The sequence below is a fragment of the Phoxinus phoxinus genome (assembly GCF_949152265.1).
Source record: "Phoxinus phoxinus genome assembly, chromosome: 10".
In the NCBI taxonomy this organism is placed as follows: Eukaryota; Metazoa; Chordata; class Actinopteri; order Cypriniformes; family Leuciscidae; genus Phoxinus; species Phoxinus phoxinus.
In genome coordinates, this window is record NC_136885.1 from 5627916 (window position 1) to 5654370 (window position 26455).

General features: G+C 39.9%; 1 protein-coding gene across 5 annotated transcripts; it reads left to right on the plus strand.

The window, feature by feature from the left end:
* The first annotated feature begins 1054 nt into the window (after positions 1-1054).
* Positions 1055-25684, plus strand: ttc29 (tetratricopeptide repeat domain 29). Of its 5 annotated transcripts, none has more exons than XM_079626992.1 (11): positions 1055-1136; positions 1280-1388; positions 1477-1560; positions 3303-3478; positions 4050-4235; positions 5168-5380; positions 5614-5699; positions 5783-5874; positions 21819-21942; positions 25105-25333; positions 25415-25684. In XM_079626992.1, coding segments are annotated over exons 2-11 (1284 nt in total). In that variant the 5' UTR covers positions 1055-1136; positions 1280-1296; the 3' UTR covers positions 25417-25684. The 5 variants fall into 5 exon arrangements, with proteins under 5 accessions (XP_079483118.1, XP_079483119.1, XP_079483121.1 ...); XM_079626993.1 differs by having other exon boundaries at positions 1078-1136; positions 1296-1388; XM_079626995.1 differs by having other exon boundaries at positions 1078-1136; positions 1296-1388; positions 25108-25333; positions 25415-25533.
* The last annotated feature ends 771 nt before the right edge of the window (positions 25685-26455 follow it).

Genomic DNA, 26455 nt, shown 5'->3' on the forward strand with positions numbered 1-26455 from the left:
AAACACTGGCGCCTAATTTCTAAGTCTGGTGGGAAGTTATACAGTCCAGCAGTGCTGTTGCAACCGGCAACATTACACCTATACCAGCCTAACCACTGTACTAAATACAGATAAAGCTAATGCTAAAAATCTACACTATCCTAACTGATGCAATACTATGCTACTAACAAACTTCTAACAACACTAACAACTATGCTAAATAACTACCTAGGCTACACAAAATAATCTAAATAACTATAAATGCTATGCTAACTAGATGCTAAAATACGCTATCCTGATCGTTTTCAAAACTCGTAATTCCAATTTCCAGCTCCTGACTCGCTCTGGTGTTGACGGAAGCAGATGCTTTTATACCAGGGGCTGCCAGGGGCGTGGTGAGCTCGCAGCGTCAGAGAGTACCCTACGTCAGAGAGTACCCCTGCTTCAGGAGATTCCGTTTAACCTGAAGAGGGCAGCACTCAGACGTTTTTACACCATATATTTGAAAATTAAAACACTTTATACTCAAATGTTAAAAAAAGTACTCGAATCAATGAACAGCATTTATGAAGCTCCATTCGTACAGATCATTAACTAAAAAAAGTTGGTTTAGTGTTTAGTTACCCTTTAAGGTGCCTCATGAAAATGTGGATGCACTTTTAATAATAACAGAAGTCTCAAGATTTATGGATACAAAGTTGAGCCCGTTTATGGTTAGGAAATAGTATACTGTGGTAGGCGCCTATGTATGTGTTTACGCGTACATTTAACGACCACAAATCATTCCATCTTTTGTAAACATTTATTTGCTTTTCTGGAAATTTTTAGAACTATAGGCTATACTATTTCACATTTAGTTATTATTTAAGTGCATTAAGTCATTTTAATAAAAATAATAAATAATTATTTTCAGGATTCTTATATGCTCATGAGGAACCTGGAAATCAACGTCAGGGAATTTTAAAGTAAATTGTGTTTTCTTGACATACAACGTACAAAATCAGTGCAAGTAAATATGCTTAGTCCTAAAATTTCCCTCACAAAATAAAAATAATATACAGACAGTTGAGCGGAAGTAGTCAGTTTGGTCGCCATGGCAACGGAACTCCTTTCTGTTAACGTTAACAAGTTACAGAAATCACAAATCTGACAAACAGGTAAATCGCAGCTAAGTGAGCTAACTTTTCGTTTTCGTAGTGAACTTATTCGTGTCTGTTTTAAATTATTTGTTGTCACAGAATTGTTGTTACCTGCCATTATCGGAATGTAAGTTATTAATTTGTTTTCACATGTGTAATAGTAACTTTAACCCGCAGCATGTCTTCAGCAGTGGCTCGCGGCTCGAGGACTCCTCTCCTCCTACCAGACATTCATAATCCACAGAAACACAGGACAACATCAACATCCAAGTAAGCTCTGATTATTAACTCAGAAACTTCACTGACTTGACACGTTTTGACTTCCAACGAGATGCAGACTGTTTGTTATTAAGTTTAGGTCCTTCCGGGAATGGATGAAGGAGAATCCCATCGATCCTGCTGAAGAGAAAACACAGATCCTCACCGAGCACGAGATTGCGCAGTAAGGAGTCTTGCTTTCTTCTTCTTCTTCTTTTATTGAAGCAACATACATTTTGTACAAATACAATTATTAAACCGTATGCATAAAATACAAAATCAAAGCAATATAAAAAAGAAAAGTGTATGGGATAATAACGTAAACATCAGAATAAAGGTGCATTCAGGTATAAAAATATCAAATAAATATGGTGTAAAGTCTTGACAGCTTTCTTATTCAGAGAGTCTCTACTGTTTACATTCAGCCTTACTTCAGTCAACAAACTTATAAAATTGGGTTTCTGATTGGTAAACTTGCATTCATCAATATAAAATTTGGTCAAGTTAATTAATTAAATAAAATAATTTTTCATCTTCTTCAGGATAATCCGTGAAACCAAAGAGTACATTTTCCCATGAGGGAGAGACTGGTCTTGAACACTAAATATATTCATTAACAAAGTTCTGTACCTTACACCACAGTAGCCTATTACAGAAAAAGTATATGCCTAAATAAATGCAAGGTGGTTCCGTGATAATTATTACAGAAAGTACAGTTTAAATTAATATCTTTGTAATTTTTTTTGTAAATAAAGATTAGCTGGGTCAAATCGGTGAATGAGTTTAAAATATCATTCTTTACCTTATTTCTAGTATGAAGTTAGAAGTCATGTGTGTTATAGAAGGCCATTTCTGACACATAAAAACAAAAAACAAATTGAGTAAATCGAAATTAGATTATCGAAATTATGACATACTAAGTTATATTTATGACGGAAAGTCAAAATTATGACAATACACAATTTCACAATTAAGACATAAAAAGTAATGAAAATGTAATAATTATAACATTAAATTGTCTAAATGATTACATAAAAAGTCGGAACCTGACAAAGTCTTATGACATAGAAAGTCATAATTTTTAATCTCATAATTATGACTTGGTATGTAATTTAGGCTATGAATTTTTGTCATAATTTTGACTTTTATTTCATAATGATAATCATGGCTATTTATCATGTCGTAACTGTATGTTCTCTCTCTTTCTCTCTTTCTCTCTCTCTCTCTCTCTCTCTCTCATGAGAGATAATGGGAAATGGGCTTTCTTAGTATTTATAGTTGTTCTGACTAAACATACAGTAATTGTTTTATGTTATTATCGGCTGCATGTTTTCACATTCTTTTATTTTATTTTTTTCGAACAAATAAAATTAAATATAAAAATACAATAAGTGTGTTGCAACATACCGAAATAAAAAACAATATCTATAAAGTATTTTAACAATAATTACAATATGTTCGAAAAGAGAAGCTTATTATTTTCCCCACCCCTTACATAACTCTAAATAGTTCCAGTATATATATATAATTCTATATTCATAGCAAAATAACAATCGTAATTTTTAACACCAACCAAACTTTTACATTTTGCACCAAACAATCCTTCACCCTATATTCACATATCCCAATGCAATCAGTATTATTATAACTCACAATCACCTCTGTTCCTCTTCATATCCTTTTAATAAAGTGTGTTTATATAAAGGGTTTAATGTGTGTACAATGTTTTAACACCTGCTCCAAACCATTCCACATCCTCACCCCACAAATAGTGATGCACATCCCTTTTAGAGTTGTTCTTATTTTAAGCTTTTTTAAGTTGAATTCTTCTCTTAAACTATACCCACCCTGCCTTTCAAGTTTCAACAAACATTTTTTGTAAATTTCCCTCATTTTTTGTAAACATTACAATCCGTATCTCTTAAGATTCAGGAAGCCTTTGCGTCAGAATGTGTGTGTGGTGGTGCTGCGCGAGGGCTTTCACCGCTCGTTTGCGGAGCTGTTTGCACTTCTGCTGCGCTGGAAAGACGCGGAGGAACATCCACACAAAATACAGACAATACAACACCACCTCATCCGGGCCGAGACCGCAGAAAGAGCCGGTAATTACGTATCAATGCACACTATGTCGACTGAATCAAATATTACATTCATTTGTGGGCACAGAAATTAGATTGGGTTGAGTTGTTACTGTTTTGTAATATGGATTTCTAATAAAAAATGGAAACATCTTTACAAACATAACCTATATTTGAGTGGTCATTCTGAATTGATATTTATTGTCAATATTTTGAGATGTAGCCTGTTTCTTTGATTATGTGATTTGATTGTTCAGTCACTTCATTTATTAATTTAATGTACAAATTAATGTGATGCATTATTTTAAAGAGGCATTTGATTTAGGGGTAATAAATGACATTAAAGGCTTATTCAATTGGCCAACTTTATTTAGGCCTTTTTTTTAAATCTGATGACAGCTGGGAGTTTACTCAATCTTCTTTTCTTTTGCAGTTTGTAACAGTTGTTACTTTTGCTAAAATATCATATATCATCTTGAGCATGCTTATATCTAAATAATATATATAATCAGTAAGTGTACATTGGCTTTGTATGTACAAAAGATGGATATTATATTATATTAAATCATCTGCATCTCTGTCTTTCCTGCTCTAGGACAGTATGCAGAGGCGTATGAGGACCACTTGTTTTTGGCCAGGTTTTTCACTGAGCCGGAGGACGAATGGTTGAAGCGTCATTTCTTTCAGCTGGCCCTACATTCGGCTCGCAAATTCAAAATGGACTCTGGCAAAAGAGAGGCTGAGGCCAACTTATACATGGGTCAAGTGTATTTAGAGAAGGGTAACACGCAACAGTCCTCAAATATGGCAGTCAAGTCACCTTTATTTATATAGCGCTTCTTACAATGCAGATTGTTTCAAAGCAGCTTTACAGTGATAACAGGAAAATAATGCAACAAAGATTGTTTTGGCTGTACGGCAGCTCTAGTGATTGTAGTGAAGAAAGTGATTGTCCAGTTTAAGTAAGTTCAGTGATGATTCATTTCTGTTGTAAAATTCATTATTTGTTCATTACACGACACCGTTTGTTTACACGACACCGTTTTTAACTGAAAACAGAATCTTTTAATGCGTTCTGGCTATGCGATATCTATCTATCTATCTATCTATCTATCTATCTATCTATCTATCTATCTGTCTGTCTGTCTGGAGGGGGGGGGAATGTCCCAAATTTTTATGAACATGTAAGGGTTAATGCCCGACGAGGTGTCCATTGTCAGGTTTTAATGGACGACGGCGAGGTGTGAACCGGCCGATGCGCAGCGGAGGATGGTTGCCTCCGCCGAACACTTGCCAAATAACAAATTTTTAAAACATTAGTTTATATTTTAATTAGTTTTACAATCGAAATCTAAAGTTACAAGTTACAAACAATAACTTGGTTTCCTTGGTTACGCCTGGCAGTTTATTTAGGTGTCCTCTATCACTTTTTAACGGACACCCTGCAGCCAATCAGAATCAAGTATTCACCCAGACCATGGTATAAAATATTACAAGTCACACTGCAAACAAATCTTACTGATCCTAAGATAGACTAAATATAAGTTCTTATGTCTTACTTTTGATTGTGGAGAGAAAAATTACCGGTACCCACTTTGTAAAATTCACCCAAACAGAGGAAAGAGAGAGGAAATGCTAGGCATATAAAACCGATGGACAATTCTCAAATCCTTTATTGATTAATTGTAGCAATGCTGTGCATGTGTGTTGCAGGTCAGCTTGAGCCAGCACGAGAGCATTATGAGGCCTTTTACCACCTGACCATGGGCCGGGCATGGCAGGACACCAGCGGGCGCATGCATCACTCACGCTCATGTGAGGAGCTCCAGAGGGTCTACACACTGCTGGCGCAGACACTGCTTCAGGACCAACACTATGCAGACGCCATTAAGATGTTCAACAAGGCCTATGAGATGGCTAAAGAGTGTATGCACACCCACTTCACTCCTCCTTCTGAATGTTCATAATTAGCGATTCCTTATCCAATTAGAATGACGTGTTTTATATCAAAAGTTTGGCCAGTTGTGCAGTCCAGAATAACGTTGGGGCAGCAGCACTAATTTCCACTTCAACCAACAATACAGTCACTTCAGACCTCCAGCAATAAAATCACAGTTGACTCACTCACACCCTTTGTTTCGATTCCTGCTGACTTCTAGCGGGAGACCTAGGACCAGAAGGAGAGGCAGCCTATCGACTGGGCCTGGCCTATCAGAGCGCAGGAGACCAGAAGACTGCTAAACAGGTCCGTATAGACTACAGCACTCACAAACTCTGTTTATTCATTCTGCATCATTTGATCTTTGAGGTTTTTGTTGCTTGTGTCAGCTTTTTAGCGTGTATATTGAGATCTCCACAACACTTGAAAATACAGACAGCCTGGGAAGAGCATATGAAGCCATTGCCAAATCTCTAGAGAGGTATAGAGGCACACACTTTCATATAGTCATATATACACAATCACACAATACAAGTACTGTATACATAGAATGGATTAAACTTGCTGTGGATAAAAGTCAAATGCATAAATGTAAATGGTATAATGTGAAACTTCCTAAATGAGGAATGTGATAGAGCAGACAATTAGATATGTGGACTTTTGTAATTATATTTCATGACCAGGCCTCATTTACTCTGCAGGTCTTGATGCCCAATTCCGATTAGTTGACTAACCAGCTTACATCTTCCTTTAAAAGTGACTCATATCTGATATCTGCATTTACACTATACATTTAGCAAAACAACCCAAGGTAGATGCACAGACCCGGAAAAGCTTAGGCCGAAAAGGAAGTGAAAATGGCGTGATTTGCAATGGATGTAGATAAAATTATAATACAAGCAAAACAATGGGTAGAGACTTTGTCCTCCATTGTGTTTTTGCCACTGTCGCTTTTTCAATGACGGATGACTCGCATTGACAGAGGAATATCCGAGCTTACATGCCAGACGCCATTGCACGTATCCGATTCATATCAGATTTATTTCCACAAATGAATGAGGCCTGAAACCATGTGCTTTTTTTCTGCTTACACATTCTTAGATCATTTCTAATCTGTGCCATATGGGAGGAAAAAAAATCTGAATTGTGTCACTTGAACCATGTAATGAAAATGCGACCTTAAAACGTGTCCTAACTACACGCAACACGTGGTAAAAGGTATCTTTTCCATGTAGAGGTCCTTGCTAATTTTCGTATGCGTTTTTTCGTATTCGTGATTCGGTGGCTCTGAATTGTGAAACACCATTGCTACGGATGCGAAAAACGCAATAAATCGAACCCGATTCGAAAAAATTTTATGACGGACGAAACTTTCGGAGGCAGTGTGTAAGCTGATTGACATAACGTGAGGTCGTATTTATTTTTTGTTACGTGCGAAAACTGCGACGTCGCGGAGAACAGAAAGTATGATAATCTCAGGTAGGCCTACTGTTTATGTGCTTTATTTAATGTTGAAAGCGTCTGTGTGAGTTTTAATATCATGTTGTGTGTATTTTATAGCCATACTGAAAGCAACAATTCACCTCAGATCTTCAAAATAAATAAATAAAAGTGAACAAGAACGTTCAAACGGTCAACTCATTGTTAACAGACAAGTGTATTCTATTACAACGATTGTTTCAGTAACTCAGTATGTATTTTTAATAGTATTAAAATGGTGTAATATTCATGAATTTGATTATGTACTTATCAATTTTGTTGAGAGTGCCGCATCCTGCGTCCAGACCACTCTAGTTAGGTGTTATATCCAGATCCACTGGTGTATGCCCCAGTGTCTATATATCTATCTTATCCAAAATAATGTCCGTCATATTAGATTTAAATAAATAAATATTATTAACTACTCACTTTTTTTTCTTTTTTGTCAATACCCCTGGCCAATGAATTGGTCTGGTGGTGTTTTTTTTTATTTTATTTTTTTTGTTTTTTTATTGCTTTGGCACATTTAACATTCTCTAAACTATAAGTTCAATTGTCACAACTATTTGCTTGAACATCAGAACATAGTATTGAATGTAGTAACTCACCCAAAACATTTAATTCATGCTTCAAAACCTATTTATTGTGTCAGTAAATTGTCAAGTCATCTTCATTTATATAGCGCTTTTAACTATGTAGATTGTTTCAAAGCTGCTTTACAGAGATAAACGTACAATTTAAGTTGCCCAATGGCACCAAAATAAAAAGTGTTTTTGTCATCGTCTGAGCCACACTGGTCAGAATGTTTAGATGTTTTCCCACCATGAAAATATTTGTTATGCAAATTTCATATTTTTTTGTATGCTTTTTTGTTGACACTAACTGCTTTCTATACTATACAAGAATGTCAGTTTTGTCTGTGTTTCACACTGAGCATTTTAAATACAGATTCAGACAGTAGGTGAAAATTGACTGAGAAAAGTCAATACTGTTGTACACAAAAAGAAATAGAACATTATCAGTACATTTATTTTTGCATCAATGTGTTACATGTAAACTGAAAAGTTGCTTGTTCATTTTTACACACTCTATTCCTTCTTTCTCTTACACATACAGTATACATATCTTTGTACACATTATCCTATTGTTCTTCCTTGACAATAATTTTCAGTTTACATGTAACACATTTCTACAAAATAAATGTACATTAAAAATACAAATGTATCTGTATCTAAAATGTAACTGTATCTGCTGCTGTTTAGAGTTGGGATGTCCCTCCTTGTTCAGAAATGGTGTGATTGTGCTGTCAGCAAAATTCATGTACCGTACGTTTACTGTATAAATGCGACTTACGAATGAGGGGAGCAATAGAAGCAATCAGACTAACAATAGAGCAGCAATATGCATGTGCTGTGACCAGTCCCAGTTAGTCTAACACAGTACACGTAGCAAAGTTTTTTATCGATTTTTTCAGTTTCAGTGCAGTTCCTGAGATGCCCTTTGTCTTGAGGATTGATAGGAGGATCTGGTGGTTAACTGTGTCAAACGCAGCAGACAGATCTAGCTAGAAGAGTACTGATGAGCTGCTCTTCCCAGTCTCAGAGCTTCAATAACCGAGAGCAGGGCCGTCTCAGTTGAGTGACCGCTTTTAAAACCAGACTGGTTGTTGTTCAGGAGGTTGTTCTGTGTGAGAAAGGTGGAGACTTGGTTGAAGACGACTAGTTCAACAGTGGGGTTATTCGAGCCTGCTTAAATGCTGTGGGGAAAGTACCAGTGTGAAGAGAGGTGTTGATATGAGTGAGTGTGGGTACAACTGAAGAAGAAATGGCTCAAAGGAGATGAGTGGGGATAGGATCAAGCGGATGATTAAAAAAGGATGAGTTTTGAGACTTCTGCTTCCGAGAGCGGAGAGAAGGAGGGGAGAATGTGTGTGTTTACTCCGTTAAGATGCGTGTCAAATTGTGGTGTGTAAGAATTGGCCGCTGATCATGGGCGGTTTGGTTTAAAATGTGCTGGGGACAGAGACGCATTCGGAAGTGCATTTTCAGAAATGCTGGGTACTACAATGACGCATTAAAAAAATATATATTTCATGCAAGTCATGTTTTGAAAGATGATGTCCTGTAGCTTACTAATGTAAATAAATAAAAATGTATAAAAAAAATGTGATGTCCGACACGTTTTATGAAGAAGAAAGCCTTAAGTTTTCAAAAAGCATTAGACATATGACCCACTATTCTGAATCATAAGTACCATGTGGACAATATGACATGACGTGGTTTAATCTACCTAAACAATGAATTTCTCTCTCATATTGCTCCTCATAACCACTGAAAACGGTCAAAAAATCGAACCCAAAGTCCAATTATTATGGACGTTATCTGACATTAAGCGTTTCTGCTTTATTGAGGCTATTGTAGGAAAAAGCTTAATGGTTTAATGTACCTAACAACGATCCGTGATCACCAAATTTCTGGTTCGATTTTTTGACGGTTTTAAGTGGTTATGATGAGCAATATGAGAGAGAAATTTGGTGATCATTGATCGTGGTTTAGGTAAACCACGTTAAGCTTTTTCACATTAAGCGTTTTAGAATGTCCCAAGGAAAATAGTGGTGGGAACAAAATGGCGAAATCTGGTGGGTACGCACCTCCACCGAAATCGCCGCCTATGCCGCTGATGGTGGTTTTATTTATGAAGAATGTGGCAAAGGAGGAGGAGGGGTTTTGAAAAGCATGCGAGGGTCAGAGGAATTGTTCATTTTGTTGTGGTAGTAAGTCATTTTAGCAGTAGAGATATTAGCAGAAAAGGAACAGAGGAGGGATTGAAAGTAGAAGTTAGAATGAGAAAGTGCCTATGCTGTTGACTGATATGTACAGTATAAGGGCCATTCATTATATATACTAGCAGTCAACAGCATAGACACTTTCTCATTCTAACTTCTACTTTCAATCCCTCCTCCTTTAGCCAGAAGATGGCAGTATAGCAGTGACAATCTGCTCCTCATCAGCTGCGAAAGGCTGGGTCTGTTGATGGTGTTGCATTGGAGTTTCAAAGCAAATTCAAAAATCTTGGTGTCATATTTGATGCCGCACTGTCATTTGAGCCTTTTGTGCAGAATACAGTTAAGACACCCTTTTATCACCTCAGAAATATAAATGTTTACGTCCTATGTTGTCCTTCTCAGTTGCTGAGAGGTTGATAAACTCTTTTGTCTTTCCACGTGTTGACTTCTGTAATGGTCTTCTAGCTGGAGTATCTAAATCATCAATTGACAAGCTGCAATATCTACAAAATTCGGCTGCTAGAGTATTGTCTGGGGTCAGGGCTAGGGCTCATATTACCCCTGTCTTGGAGTCTTTGCACTGGTTACCTGTCAGGTACCGTATTGATTTTAAAATCCTTATGTTGGCATATAAGGCTTTGGATAATCTGGCTCCTCAGTACTTGACTGGGTTATTAATGCCTTACACACCACGTCATAATTTGCGTTCCTCTCAGAGCGGTCTCTTGGTTGTTCCCAAGACATGGCTTCGTTCTAGGGGTGATAGAGCATTTTCTTCCTATGCTCCTAAGCTTTGGAATTCTCTCCCGGCCAACATCAGGGAAGAAAATACATTAGTGACTTTTAAATCTCTCCTTAAAACATTTTATTTTAGGATTGCTTTTACTTGATTCTTCATTTTATTTGTTTATTTTTGTATTTAAAATGTGTAGTTTTTCCTATTGTTATGTTTGCCTGTAAAGTGCTTTGAGAAAGCAACTTTTAAAGGCGCTATATAAAATAAATGTATGTATTTACAGTGATAGACCTGTATATAACTGCACGGTAAATGTAAATACTTTGGTTTTAATAGATTGACTTGTGAGTCAATTAAAAACAGTTCATGGTACTTTGACCCTAATTATTGCAGCTTGTTCTTGCTTGCTGAATGTATATCTACAATGACTTAAGCCCCCTTTTCTTTCTATGACTTAAAGGCCGTGTTGCAGGTTTAATTTTTTCAACGAATTTGTGCAATTTGCTTGTTGGTAATGAACATTTAAACTGTTATCCATTGTATTTTATGTTGTTGGGTATCACAAAACGGAATATATTTTCTCTCCCTTCACAGTGACTGCTGCAGAGGTGAGTGTGTTTTCACCCGCTTGCCTCGTTGTTGTCCCCAGTCTGTTCAGTGGTTAGCGTACTAAACTGCGTTGATTACATTGCGGACTGGGTTGTGTTGTGAGCCTGGTTGGCTAACATGTAGCATTAGCGTGGTGTTGCTGTGTCGCTTGTGGCAACCTTACTGTGTCGGTGTCATGTTTCCCGCTGGCAGCTTGATTAATGTCCTCTCAGCTCGCTTTATGCTGTGCCTGTGTGTTTTTTGTAATCTGTTAATGGAGCCTGTTTACACCCCTGCTGATCTCAAACTTTTACGCTCCCACGCCCCCCTGGACCCGTCGCTGTATAAACTCTGCAGCTCGCTCGGAATTATTCGTCGTCCACGTTATGTTCATCGCTTCAAAAGAAAACCGACTCTCATCTATGGACATGTTGCTCACATCCCAACTGTTTACACGCCCGATCGTTGTCAACGATACCAGCCAAAGACCAGGGGAATTAATTTTGACAACCTTTGTCACCCTCCAAGGCTGCCACCTCCTGCCTCGTCATCATGCCAGAACTTTAACATTGGCCACCTAAATGCGCGCTCAATCACAAACAAAACGGCCCTAATAAACGATATCATTGCGGACAAAAAATGTGACTTGTTTTGTCTCTCAGAGACCTGGCAACAACCTGGTGACTGCATTAATTTAAACATGCTGACCCCCCCTGGCTACTGCTACTTATCCAAACCCAGATCTGTAGGGAGAGGGGGTGGGTTGGCTGTAGTGTACCGCTCAGATCTGACTGTTAAAGAACTTAGGCCATTTGAAGTGACATCATTTGAATATATTGCTGTGAAAGTTGTTTCTACTCCATCCCTCTTACTATTGCTAATCTACCGCCCCCCTAAACCATCTGTAAATTTTCTGTCTGAACTGAATGAACTTCTCACTGTCATTTCATCTCTTTGTTCTGCTGTGATTATGTTAGGGGATTTTAACATTCATTTTGGATACTAATTGTTCATACACCTCGGAGTTTAACTCTGTATTGGACTGTTTTAGTTTGACACAGCATGTTGACTTTCCTACTCACACTCATGGCCACACTTTGGATCTGCTCTGCTCTTCTGGTCTGAATGACATCTCTGTCTCTGGTTCCATCTCTGGTGTCTCCGATCATAAGCTCATTGAATGCCATTTCCATATGATTACCCCTCCTCCCTCCTCAGAGAAAACAAATATTACATGTCGTAACATCAGGTCAATAGACCACAGCATGTTTTCTGCCTCTACACAGGCCTCGCCACTTTTCGACCTTGACGAGCTCTTGTCCGCGGATGACTTGGTTGCTATGTACAATGGCACCCTGACCAGCCTGCTTGATAGCTTAGCCCCTGTCAGGACTAGGCTTGTACCAGCAAACCGTACATGTCCCTGGTTCACCCCTGAGCTCAGGCAACTTAAGGCCGCTGGCCGGCGTCTTGAACGGCTATATAAGAAAACTGGCCTTACAATTCACTCCATGCTTTACACCGAACATACTCAGGCATATAGGGATGCCCTCAATGCTGCCCTCTCAAACTATTACTCATCACTCATAACCTCCTCCATGTCCAGGCCTAAAACCCTGTTCAGGACCCTGGACAAACTCCTCAAACCACCCTGTCACCGCCTGTCCTAAGACCCCTGAGCAGTGCCAGGCCTTCTTACACTTCTTTGATGACAAAATTAGCCAAATCTACCACTGTTTCAACCCAAATGCTATCACTCTCTCTGCTTCTCCTCCCTCTCTTGGCCCTCAGCTCTCCCATTTCACCGCTATAGACTCACTCACTATCACTGACATTATTAATAAGTCCAACTCTACATCGTGTCAGCTTGACCCTGCCCCCACCCCTCTACTTAAAGCCTGCATCACATCCTTATCTGAACCCATTGCATTGATTGTAAACACCTGCCTCAACTCTGGTGATGTGCCTGCTGCCCTTAAAACTGCTGCAGTCACACCCATCCTCAAAAAATCGAACTGCGACCCTACATCACTAGTAAACTACCGCCCTATCTCCAACCTCCCCTTCCTGGCCAAGGTATTGGAAAGAGTGGTGGCCTCACAACTACACACCTTTCTCAATCACCATGACCTATATGAGCCTTTTCAATCTGGCTTCCGTTCATGTCACAGCACAGAGACTGCCCTTCTACGTATAACTAATGACCTCCTTCTGTCTGCTGATTCTGGTTCACTTAACATTCTCATCCTCCTTGACCTTAGTGCTGCTTTCGATACCATCAACCACAATGTTCTAATAGCCCGTCTGTCTGCTATTGGTGTTTCTGGCACAGCCCTCAATTGGTTCCAGGCATACCTCTCAAACTGAAAGCAGTTTGTAACACTTGGTCCACATCAGTCTTCCATGTCCCCTGTCACTCGTGGTGTCCCCCAGGGTTCTGTACTTGGGCCCCTCCTCTTTCTCATATACATCCTGCCTATTGGCCAGATTATACGCAGCCACGGTCTTAACTTCCACTGTTATGCAGATGACATCCAACTCTATTTAACCACTCCCTCTGCCCCTGACCTTCCACCACGCTCCCTCACTGACTGCCTTTCTGATTTAAAACTATGGATGCAAAACAATTTTCTCAAACTCAATACAGATAAAACCGAAATTCTGCTGATTGGCCCTAAAAGCATCCTCTCCAAATCTCCCAGTTTCACTCTTAACATTGATGGTTCACCTGTCCATCCTACCCCCGTTGTTAAAAACCTTGGCATTCTACTTGACTCCACCCTAAGCTTTGATCCTCATATCAAATCACTCACTAAGACTGCCTTCTTTCACCTCCGTAACATTGCTCGCCTCAAACCTTTCCTCTCTGTTAGTGATGCACAGACTTTGATTAACTCGTTCATTATGTCCCGTCTAGACTACTGCAACTCACTTTTCCTTGGTCTCTCTGCTAAATCCCTTCAAAGGCTACAATATATTCAAAACTCGGCTGCCAGGCTCCTCACCCACACCAGACGATCAGCACACATCACCCCCATTCTCCACCAACTCCACTGGCTACCAGTTTCATCCCGGATCAAATACAAAGTCCTACTACTCACCTTCAAAGCCCTCCACAACCTTGCTCCCCCCTACATCCGCGACCTCCTGACACTCCTTACCGCTCACTCAGATCCTCTGACCAAAATCTCTTGACCATCCCCCGCTTCAGACTTTCCACCCTGGGTGGCAGGTCCTTCAGTGCCTTGGGCCCCAAACTCTGGAACCGCCTCCCACAACCTCTTCGTGACTGTCCTTCTCTTCCCGTCTTTAAAGCACATCTTAAGACCCTTTTGTTTACTGAACATTTCTCCACACCAAACTCATAGCTTCATCCAGATAACCTGTCTTTGTAGTATTGTTTTGGTTGTTTGTTGTTGTGTTTCCTTGCCTTCCAACTATGTAAAGCGACCTTGGGTTTGAGAAAGGCGCTATATAAAATAAACTTATTATTATTATTATTATATTATATACTACGAAAAAGTAGGTACTATCTTACAGCGCCAACGATTCTCCTTTCCGCCACAATGCATTGCATGACGTCACCTTGGGGAGAGAGTTTACCAAAGCCCGCCTGGAGAGCGCTGAGAGTGACAGTGACTAGAGAGACGAGAGTATTCAGATAGCGCAGATTATATAACATGATCATTGTCTATACAACACATCTATAGTCACCTATAACTGTTTAAGTTGGTTTATAAGACTTCGTGAAAAAAGTAAACAAACAACATACTCGTGCGTGCTGGCTTGAAGGGGACCATGATCCTGCGATGTGTGTATGCTATCTTCAGCACAAACGGATTCAGGCAGCATGCATTCAGCATTCAGTCACATATGTCACGGGGTGAGCTCCTCGACCAGCGACCAAAACGCACTCACTGCCCTACAGCACAAGCTTTCCAACACAGTTTCCACGGGACAGCACCGCCCGCGCGAGCACCTGCCAAACACCGCGACAGACGCGCGGCGGCTACGTTTGCAACAACATTTTCACCGGAGGAAGAGAAACGCTTAGAAACGCCCATATAGCTAGCACGATGCCTTCTATTTCTAGATGACAAAGACAAAGTTTACCAGTAGGCTATGTAGCGTATATGCCTCGGACTCTGGGTCCGTATGAATTAGCTCAAATGATCTATAGGGAATTTTAATAACTAATCATGAATATGATTAATATTTTGCATATTACAGTTACATTAAATTATCGAAATTGAAAATGTATAGATTATATGAATATATGAATAATCGATCACAACGTCTTATAATTCCTCATTCATATATCAATAATCTTATTTAACTTCGATTATGAGACAACCCTTAAGGGAAATTCATGTACCGATCAAAGAGGTGTTTGTCCCGCAAACCCATCAAAGATCAATCCATCAATCTCTCAGTAAAGCTATCTCCTTATAAACTCCCAGAAACATTAACTTCCGGCCGGGAACATTAATTTTCCGGTGTTTATAAAATTAAAACTACTTAATGTAGTAAACAAGGAGCGCGGTAGCTCTTTTGGATATATCTCATTGACTCGTATTTATTAACTTTCAACACCCTTGTTCTGATTCTGGATCAGAGAATACACGGATCAAAGCTTGTCGCAGCTGCTGGTAGTCCCTTTTGACAGTCTCTGGTTGACGGTCTAGGAAGCTGCGCACGTCACGGCTAGAAGTAATTCTGAGCAGGTAAAACTTGTCCCAAGCTGTCATGTTGGCGACAGTTTGCAGGTGAAAGTCAATGTCTTGAAGGTAAGCATGTACATCATGGCCTCCTGCAAAGTTTGGAGTGAACGTGGGGATGTTTCTGGCCAACTTGTCAAAGTTTGTGGGGGAAGAGCTGTTGCTGGGGGCCCAATCCGTCTGGAGGGGATTCTGACCCTTTTCAGCTCCGCCCCCTTCAGCTTTGGGAGCCGTGCCGCATTTAGCAGTAAGTGTTCTCTGTGAGGGCCCCCCCCCCTTTCTGCTGACAGGGGTTTTTGTTGGCTGGCTGGTGTGTACCGGCTGGTCAGGGGAAACTTTGTGGTGTTTGTTTCCCCTACCCGGTCACTGTTAAGTCTGTAAGAATGTCTCAGTTCTCTGCGAACAATGTCAAGTTCATCTTGGAGATCGTGTCTCTGCAGAGTAAGCTCATGGATTTCAGCTCTGGCCACCTGTAAGTGTTTTTCACAGGCTGTGGCTTTAGCGTTTTTGTCTCTTAGTTCAGTCTTTGCTCTCTCGAGGAGAGCGTCACTTTGTTGGAGTCTTTCGTCGAGTTCTTTACGGGTTTCTTTCTCCGACTGTTCTCTTTGGTCTGTGGCGTCCTCTTCCTTGGTCAGGAGAAGTAGCTGTTCTAGACGACTTTGGGTGTGGGCCTGGTTCCTCCGGGCCTCCTCTGCTTGAAGCTTTAGCGCTGCTGCTTCCTGCTCCAGGTTGATGTGGCTCCTTTCGCTGAGCCGTGCCTGGGCGACGAGTTTGTGTGCGAGGCTTCCGACGATCTTGGCCCAGTCCTTGTAGTTGTAGCTCTGTGTCGGATCGTGGGTCATCAGTTCGACCAGGTCGGTGTCCAGCTGTTCTCGGCTCCGGGGCTCTGTGTCAGCGGCGTCTCCGGGCAGGAAGTCGGTCGTCATGGCTCTCAACCACAACTCGAGTTCGTCCTACTGGGCAGCCATACTGGACGGCCGTGACCTTGGCACACTGTGGCGAGAGAGAACACAGAACACACACACAAAGAGACCAATGCAAGTTCGTTTTAAGGTTAACGAATTATGATCATACGGCTATGCCGTTTATGAGAATTTTGGGGCTAACTGATGCCAACAGTTAGACAGTTCACGGAGCCAATTAACTTGGGTCGTCTGAGGACCTGCACTAGAGGTTGTGACGAGCAGTAGCCTGGCGGGTCACGTGGTGGCCCCGGCTGCTGGTGGTCACTCTACTGCTTAGCTTCCTTGATGGCTCTCTCAGGTTACTGTTTCTAGGTGAAACGAAAGAAACAAATCACAACAGAACAAAGGATAGAACAGATCAAAGTGAAATAAGATCAAGTATGTGTTAGAGAGAAGAAGGAGGCCTAAACCTATTACCACTGCCAGAGTTTACGATAGGGCCTACAGGTGAGTGGGGCTATCGGGGTAGAAAACCTAGGAAGATAGTGAGGCTTGGAGAACAGGAGATGGGCCAAACACTTAAACGACCGGGGAATATCTAATATTCTGTGGCTTGTACTAAGTGTATGGGTTTTACCTTATTTAGTTTGCCTGGGGTGAAATGAGGTCACTCAGGTGGGAGCCGGCGGCGCGGTCAACCTTCTCGACGGTCCCAAACACTCGAACGCAGTGGACCCGGGCCCTCTGTTACTCTGTGTACCACGGTGCGACCTTCTCAAACAACTTGCGACCTTAAACACAACCTGGCAACGCCAAGGTGTCAACTGCCAGACAGCACGACAAAATTGGGTTTTCCCCGGAACCCTGCCCCTGCAGCAGGCCCTGGTTCAGGTAATTGTCCCGAAATTGCCTTGTGTGTCAGCTGGCGTGGTTGACTTTACCCTTGGAGTGCTAAATTGCTGATGTAGCAGTTGCGTGCCGCCCCAATGGTAAGAGACAGAAGCGTCCGAGGTTCACTCACGGCTAGTGTTGGTAGTGAACGACCAGGTGACCCCGCTCGCTGGAAACCAACCAGAGATGACTGTCAAATCACCACAGTGCCCTAGGGAGAACTACATATGGGTACACAAAGAGGGGTAAACAGGTGAAAGTTAATGTAAATTAAGGCTTTCTTGTTTAAACCAAATTTAGTAATTAGTATGTAGAAATAGAGGCAAAGGCTTTGAAATAATGATAAAACAAAGAGGGAATTATGATAATGTTGGTGATTATCAGAATAACCTAACCTAAAAGAGAGATAAGAAAAATTAGGAATAAAAAAAAAATTGTAGTAATTTTTTTTGGAAAAAAAAAAATTAATAATAAAATAAAATAATAAAAAGACAGGATGACCCCAGAAGAAGAGACAGGCCGCAGTAGTGGGTTTGTCCCAAAAAAGGGGCGTACCTCCTCTCAGCGGTCAACCTGTTTGAACAGACAAACTCATTCAAATTAAATTCAAACTGGTTTAAATTCAAATTTAAATAAGCCTGTGCAGAAATGAGAAAAAAATATCAGAGTGATATTTTATAATAATCCAGATAACATTGAAGTATCAGTAATTATTATGAAATAATCAGAAGGGAGAGACGAAATAAGTACAGTCTTCACAAGAGTGAAAGGAGGAAAGAGAGTGGCACCCACTATCCACAAGGCCACGCGGTGGCGCTGTTTCCTTCTAGTGGATATCCGTGGCTGACAGCCACACACAATTTAAATCCAAATTTAAATCTGGTTTAACTCGAATTTAAATAAGCGTGTAAGGGAATTGAGAAATCAGAATGATATCAAATAATAATTTAGATGCATTAAAGTATCAGTAATTATTATAAAATAATCAGACGAGAAAACAGAAATAAAGCAATTCACACAGAATTGGAAACAGAAAAGCGAGTTGAATGAACCGCCTTAGCGGGAGGCGGCCACTAGGTGGCGGACTTCCCTCTAACTGGGCTCTCAATGGCTGGGCTGGGATTTAATTTAAGTTTTAATTCAAGTCTTGTTTGAACCAAACTCAAAGTAAATGTACCAGTCACAAGCAGAAAAATTGTCTAACACAAAATAATATTCGCATGAGCAAAGCTGTAACTGCCAATAATTATTTAGAATTTTAGACAAGCTAATTCACCATTCATTATGACACTTGAATTTGGAATTTAGCAGTACGAGAGCATTATCTGAAACGGCCACGAGATGGCGTAGTTGCGCACATGCAGGCTGACGTCAGTGGGAGGCTGTGCTCACGCAGGGTGACGTCGGTGGGGCGCGTATTTTGAGGCTTAAACACCTAAAGGACCTCTGGTGTTTAGTCCGCGGAATTACAACCAATTTTAAATGTGACTCTCGGTCACGCTCTGATTTTCTGCCATAAAAATCACAAAGGAACAAAGATCTCTGCGGATCTTTGGGTGCTATTGCACAAGAGCGTGAAGCAGGGTTTCTTCGCTGTAAAACACAATTGTGGGCAACAGGACTTTTCGTCTGTTGCTAGACTCCCATAGACATTTATCCAAATAGCACGGATTTAAATGTATTAGGTTTTCGATTGATTAGCTACGTCAATGTTAACCAGGAGTTTGATCGTTTTGTTGAATATCACTGGGTTAACCACGAATTCAATAACGACATTTGCATGCAAGGCCTAATATGTTTGGAAGGAATCTCGCTTAGAAACATATTTATTAATACCGGTAATACGCACGTGAGAATTATTCGTTCACAGCGGTTTCAACAAATATTAGAAATGTATCGACTGCAGAGATATTTATTTATCTCTTAACAGGGCATTTGTAATATTAAAATACTGCAGTTAGCATTTAACAGTGCTAAAATTGTCTAGGCATATTTTTAGCAACTTGTTAAAGTATAACGTTACTGACTTAGGCTTTTTGCCTGGTCAGTTAGGAGTGAGTTCGCGTTTGCGGCTTATCTCACAATTTCATAACACATGTGCACAAAAATTATTAATAACCATATAAACAGACTGGAACTGGATATTGCTCATAAAAAACAGAGTTTGAGATTGCCCGCATTCTCCACCATAAAATATGTAGCATATATGCCTCGGACTCTGGGTCGGTATGAATTAGCTCAAATGATCTATAGGGAATTTTAATAACTAATCATGAATATGATTAATATTTTGCATATTACAGTTACATTAAATTATCGAAATTGAAAATGTATAGATTATATGAATATATGAATAATCGATCACAACGTCTTATAATTCCTCATTCATATTTCAATAATCTTATTTAACTTCGATTATGAGACAACCCTTAAGGGAAATTCATGTACCGATCAAAGAGGTGTTTGTCCCGCAAACCCATCAAAGATCAATCCATCAATCTCTCAGTAAAGCTATCTCCTTATAAACTCCCAGAAACATTAACTTCCGGCCGGGAACATTAATTTTCCGGTGTTTATAAAATTAAAACTACTTAATGTAGTAAACAAGGAGCGCGGTAGCTCTTTTGGATATATCTCATTGACTCGTATTTATTAACTTTCAACATTCAGAAACAGTCATATAATATATGGTTTTAATAAATGCACAACTACAGAATATAAGTACTACACATACTGATTATATGTTTGTACATATCTTACATGTGAACAAACAAGACAACGAATAACAGATGAGAGAGAGAAGGTGAGAGAGATAAAGTTCTGAGAATGTGAGAGCGAGGTCAGGGGCGCGCGCTCGCTTTGAGTGCGGGAGAGAGAGAGAGGGAGAGAGAATGGTCACGAGTGACCATATAACAACAACATCACAGAAACCTTGAGAGCCATCAAAATGCATCGAACCTTAAAACATTAAAACTCGTTAGAGTGGATACTTGCAAAAGTTCTTTGTGTGAGTCTGAGAGGAGCGCGCGTTCTCGTGCTGAGGCGCGTTCTCTAGTGGAGGCTCGGACAGGGTGCGTGCTCTGTCTCCGGGGCGCGCTGGGCGCGGGAGTTTTGAAGGCTTCTTGAAAGTGAAGTGGCTGAAGGGATAATTCACGCTAAATTCGTTCACTCTTAGGTGAAGGCGAACCAAGGAGAATTTGAAAATGAAACAAAAGAAACTTTATAAAGAAAACAAAAAGGAGGGAACTCCTGAAGGAGTTCAGGTCCGAAGATTTCACATGCTGAAGCAGCGATGAAGGCAGGAAGCGAGAGAGAAGGGAGGAGCTTTGGCTCTCTTTTTAAAGACTGTATGGGTTACGCCTTTGTTCGGCGTGATCAGCCAATCACCTTCAGCATTTCGAAAGCGGGAAACTCTCTTTGTCTGGTCGAGAAGAGACCCCCTGCTGTATAATTTATGATAGGGCTTTTAGTAATTCCTATGACTGGAAAGGATGCATATAGTAATAATCATATCATTGCAGTCTATTATCGAGATTCAACTCCGTTAGGTCTCAAGATTTAAAATGATATGAAACACATCAGGTTACGGTTAGGAATACAACGTTTGATTATTATGCATTAGTATAGACATTTAAAGTTCGATTAATGTTACACTTGGACATATATATGCTTTCCTATGGTTTATAAACACATCTTAACACAAAAAGGGATATATTTATTACATTTAAGAGTGACTATTTAGCAGTCCTTTTTCTCTGTGCAAGACACGTGGGTGTCTTGGTGTGTGTGTGTGTGCTTCTTTGGGAAAGGAATGTTTGGGTGTCGCGTTACATGTTGGTGTGAGCCATGTTGGTGTCCTGTCCTGTTGAAGTGTGTGTGAGGATCACGATTCATTAATTTGACCAGATGTCAATAGTCAATGTTGCTACAGCTACTATGACAAAGACTACCGGTACTTATCTGAACTAACGTCATGATCACCGCCACTATAAAGAAAACGTTGATTTTTCACTCGGTGCTATTCAATGACAGTTAAAAAAAAAGTGTCACTTCACCAACTCTCCACTCATTCTCCTCGGACCATGCATTTCATCGGCTTTGACGGCCATCAGGCTACCTTTCCTCCACTTCTCCCCAACGTTACGTCATCACCGAATTGCGTAGAAAAAAACGTTAATACCAAAAACGTAAAAAACTGGTATTTAAGACCATTTTTGAAACATTTTAAAAATGATATACATATCTTGAGTGATTTATGTACCCATTAATTGACAGTGGTGGTTAACCTGCAACATGGCCTTTAAGTGTGTTTGTATGTTCCAGTGAAGGCAAACTAACAGAAGCAACAGAATATTTGGAGAAGTTTGCTGAGATTTCTCTAAACAGCAAACAGGACAGAAACCTGGAGAAAGCCTGCATGTGCCTCGGAACCACCCTCAACTCTAGAGTAAGGCTTGATAACTTACACTAATCATTTTGCAATTGTTTAAATCTGCATATGACTTAAAGGTGCTATGTGGAGTTTCTCTACTAAAATTAATCCATTTTTTATTGCCTGTGCTGTGTGTGAAGGGGTTGTAATCTCACAATAAAATGATCCACTTGGCGGGTTTTGCTATTACCTCTGAAAGCAAGTATTCCTATTTCTATGTGAAGGCTCCGGGTCGGATTTGCCGCGAAATCCAGTGACGTGACTGAGACCTGCATGCGCACTCCCGAGCGTCTCGCCTCTCGCCTCGTCTACTGACTTTGCACTCAACAGCGACGACACTGCAATTTTATGACATGGAGTCTGCTAATACTAAGAAATGACCAGCACAACACAGACTCCAACACAAACTCCACATAATAATAAAAAACAAAAAAAAGCACTCGCACTCACACTCGCTTGTAAACGTATTGGTTGCAATCCAGGGTGGGAAATTAACTTTTTTGCCCACCAGCCACAGTGGCTGGTGGATGCCCAATTTTACCAGCCACTTATATTTTTTACCAGCCACTTTTTCCGGAATTCAAATTTATAAAAGAAAGTGCACTAGCATATTTTGAATAGCTTCAATAATCTATTTTTTATTATTATTAATACATATTTTCTTAATGTAGGCAAATAACAAGTTATGTGAAAAAAAGCCTGCAAGACCATGGTAAAATTGTGTTTGGTCATATTCTACAGTAATTGTAGGCCTACATGTTTAATGAAAAAAAAATATATATTGACTCATCTCTCAGTAATAGGGTTGGGCCAATAGGGCCGACTGTGAATCTGATATGAATAAAACAAGTCGGCAAATATTTGAATGGATTGTTATAGGCTCTGCACGATCGCTTCTGCGTTTTGTCTCAGCCCGCCCAGTTACATCCGGTGCTGCTGCGTCAGAAGCCGTTTTTGCATTAGGTGGAGATAATGGCAAATACACATTATTTGCCCAGATATTAACATAAATACATGCATAATATTCAATAAAAATTAACATGAATAAGACTTATTCATGTTCATTTATTTATTTTTATCGATTGCAAAAAAATTAACTAGATTAAACACATTTTTGCTCTGATTATAGCCTACTCACGATGGACCACCGTTAAAAAATTTTTTAAATATATTTTATAATGTAATAATTTCACATTTAATCTCCAAATTAATGTAGAAACAACAAAGACAGTCTATTTTAAATATTTGTCTAAAAGTTAGGAAATATACAGAAATTGAATAAAGTTAAATGTTAAATTATACACAGATTAATCCTTATTAAAATTACAAAAGTTTTTTAGTCAAGAGCAGGGAGTGTTTTTCTCTGTTCCCTTTGTTCTGTGATTAACTTTACTGAAAGAAAGCTTTATTGGCTACTGTCCCTTTAAGAGCAGCCGCTGCTGACAGAGACGCGGATCTCACACGCGCCTCATTCTCTCACAACTCTGTGTTAATTTAAGACTTTATTTAACTAATTTAAGAGTGCTCAGTCTGCTCTTATGAGGATACCCGTCAAAACGGACATGTTGGCATAATTGCGTGTGTTAGTTCGGTCAATTTCAAGCCGAAAGAGAAATTGATTCTGGCGCTCAATTTGTCTTGAATGGTTTAAAAGCATTTGCTAGAATAAAAGTGCATCATATAATGTAACGCCAGCCGAAAGGATGACAGAAATAATGGATGATGCGTTAATTACGTTAAATATTTACCACGGAGTCTTCTCTTCCCATTTCTACCAGGGCAACCATGGAATAATATTGATGTGATTATTCATATAACGACGTTTGGGAATACAGATTACGGGAGTTAGTTTCACGGGAGAAATTACAAAACGGGAGGGGGCGGGAGATGGGTGTGAAATACGGGAGACTCCCGGGGAAAACGGGAGTGTTGACAGGTATGATTATGTGGTAGCCTATATGACAAGCACTGAGCGCGTCAGGTTTTTATCGACTGAAGTGAGATCGCTAGTCGTTCGCACCCGCCACTGTGGCTGGTATACAAGTCTAAGTCTCCCGCCACTTTGAAAAAGTACCCGCCATTGGCTGGTGGCGGGTGCTAATTTCCCACCCTGTTGCAATCTGAAACATCACCGCTAGATGCCGCTGAAAACTCCACATAGCCCCTTTAAGAATTCATAAACAATGCTCTAAAACATTAGGGGCCCTATCTTGCACCCAGCGCAATTGACTTTGAACACCGACGCACGCATTCCTATTTTGCACCCGCGCACAGCGGACTTTTCCCTCCACAGACGCACGTCGGTAAATTAGGGAATGAACTTGCGCTCGCGTGGGCGGTTCAGCGCAAAGAGGAGGCGTGTTCCGGCGCAAAACTGCCCTGGTGCTATTTTCCAGTTTTAGAAAGCAATTGCGCCACTGACCAGGATAAAAACAGTCTAAAGACAGTGGCGCGTTGCGCGTTAGTGATATGGTATTTTAAGGGCGCGTGCTTGGCCATAATGTAGCGTGTTAACGCGCATCCACTTTGATTCTCTAATAATTATAAACAGACGCAGCAGTTTTCATTTTTGCAAATCATACATTATTACAAGGAAAAATATTAACACACGAGGGAGGTTGTGTCCGTGAAGATGTGAAAAAGATCTATCTAGATTTTAAAAAAATATCTAGATTAGGCTACACATTTACCCAAATTATACGCCTGTTTAACCGAAGCTAATTTGGGTGGGTTTCTCCCATCATCCCCAATGTCACTTCTCTGTGTTTTACGGCCCTGACGAGAACGTCGGTTTCCTCGGCTGTGAATCGCTCCTGGCGTGCGCCGGCAAACCCGCCGTTATAATAGCGATCCGCCGTGGAACAAGCGCGTCTGCTCTTAAAGGGAATGTGAGAGGACGCTCTGATTGGTTTATTTCACGTTACGCCCAAACCACACCTATGAATAATGAAGCTACTTCAGACCAACCCCTTTTAGATTTGCGTCGGGCGCAAGAGTCGTTTATCCGCCGGGAAAATAGCAACAGCATCGGGATCCGCCCACAAAGTTACTTGCGCTTTGCGCTTTGACACTTGCGTTTCAGATCGTTAAAATAGGGCCCTAGGAGTGTTTGTAGTGTGTCGAGATCTTAGTATTCTTATAACAAGTGTGTGTCTGTGTGCTTATTTGTGTACATAGAAGCAATATGATGGAGCTTGTGTACATTTTGAACGTGCATATGAGATCGCATGTAACCTGGCATCAGTGCCCAGACTGCAGAAGGCTCAGGTGTGTGCGGGCAGTGCCCGTGCTCTCGGCATGATGCAGACGTATCACATGATCATAGAGAATCCTGGACGCCAGAACATCCAGAAAATCATCAGCTGGAAGGAGAGAAGAGAGGATAACTTCAGTGCTGCTACATCATGTGAGTGGCTGTATTAGAGGTTTCTGAATTGCTTTCGTGTGTTAGATAATGCTCAAACTCACACTCTTCTTTTCTTAACAGAGAGCAAGAAATGAAGACTGTGAGCAGTGGACAGACAAGATGGAGGGGGAATGTTTATTTGAAGGCTGAATAAAGAATTATGTGTTTTAAATCTGTCTTTTAAACAAGTACACTTCAAGAGACTTTTAAAAAGAGTAATTATTACTGAAATAATGTAATAATTACTAATATTGTTTTTGGGTAAAATGTACTGCCGAATGTACTGACAAGCATTTATGGTAAACTAAAATATACTTTAATGTAATTTCTGTTGAAACGTGTATATAATCCAAAAGACGAAAGGAAATGAAAGCAAATAATTTTTACGAACAGAGTAACACACCAGCATAACAATATCAGCATCAATGCAAGACAAAAGACTGAAGAAACTGAGGGCTTAAATACACAGGGATGGCAATCAACTGAACAACAGACAGGTGAGGACTAATCAGGAACCATGACAACAAACAAGTGGCGGGAAAACTGGTAAAAACCAAAACACATGGACAAGAACTCAAGCAAATCAGAAAATACATGTGACAATGTACTCATATTTGTAATAACACATTTGTAAAGATGAAGTTGCAATGTACATTTAAAATGTATTAACTTCAAATGTAATATTAACATATATCAATATTATTAAAATTATAATGAAGTACTTAAATGTGCTTTAGTGTGTTAGTCAACACATCAAAATAAGTGTCATTTTTAAAGCATGACAAAAGATTATTAAAACATTATGACTTGAAATATTTTAAAGTTTAGCATATGTTCGATGATGATGCGTTATTTTAGGAAATAAATGGACTGATTTAGTTGTTATAGCACACAATGCTTAATATAAAAACATATATATTTAATTAATATATTATCTGCAAGTCAAACATTTTAGAATATACTTTAACATTTTAATGACAAATGCACATTCAAGTGTCATTTAAAACATGACTTTCTCTTATAGACCACAAAATGAGATGTTGGGTTATTACACAATAACAATATTACACATTTACAGACCTACTTTGAACCTACTGAAACTTATAAGCCGAAATGTTTAAT

Coding starts and splice junctions, on each gene's coding strand:
- ttc29 (XM_079626992.1), top strand. CDS start 1,297: ATGTCTTCAGCAGTGGCTCGCGGCTCGAGGACTCCTCTCCTCCTACCA. Junction 5,381..5,613: donor CTATGAGATGGCTAAAGAGT/GTATGCACACCC, acceptor GCTGACTTCTAG/CGGGAGACCTAGGACCAGAA. Junction 21,943..25,104: donor GAACCACCCTCAACTCTAGA/GTAAGGCTTGAT, acceptor TTGTGTACATAG/AAGCAATATGATGGAGCTTG.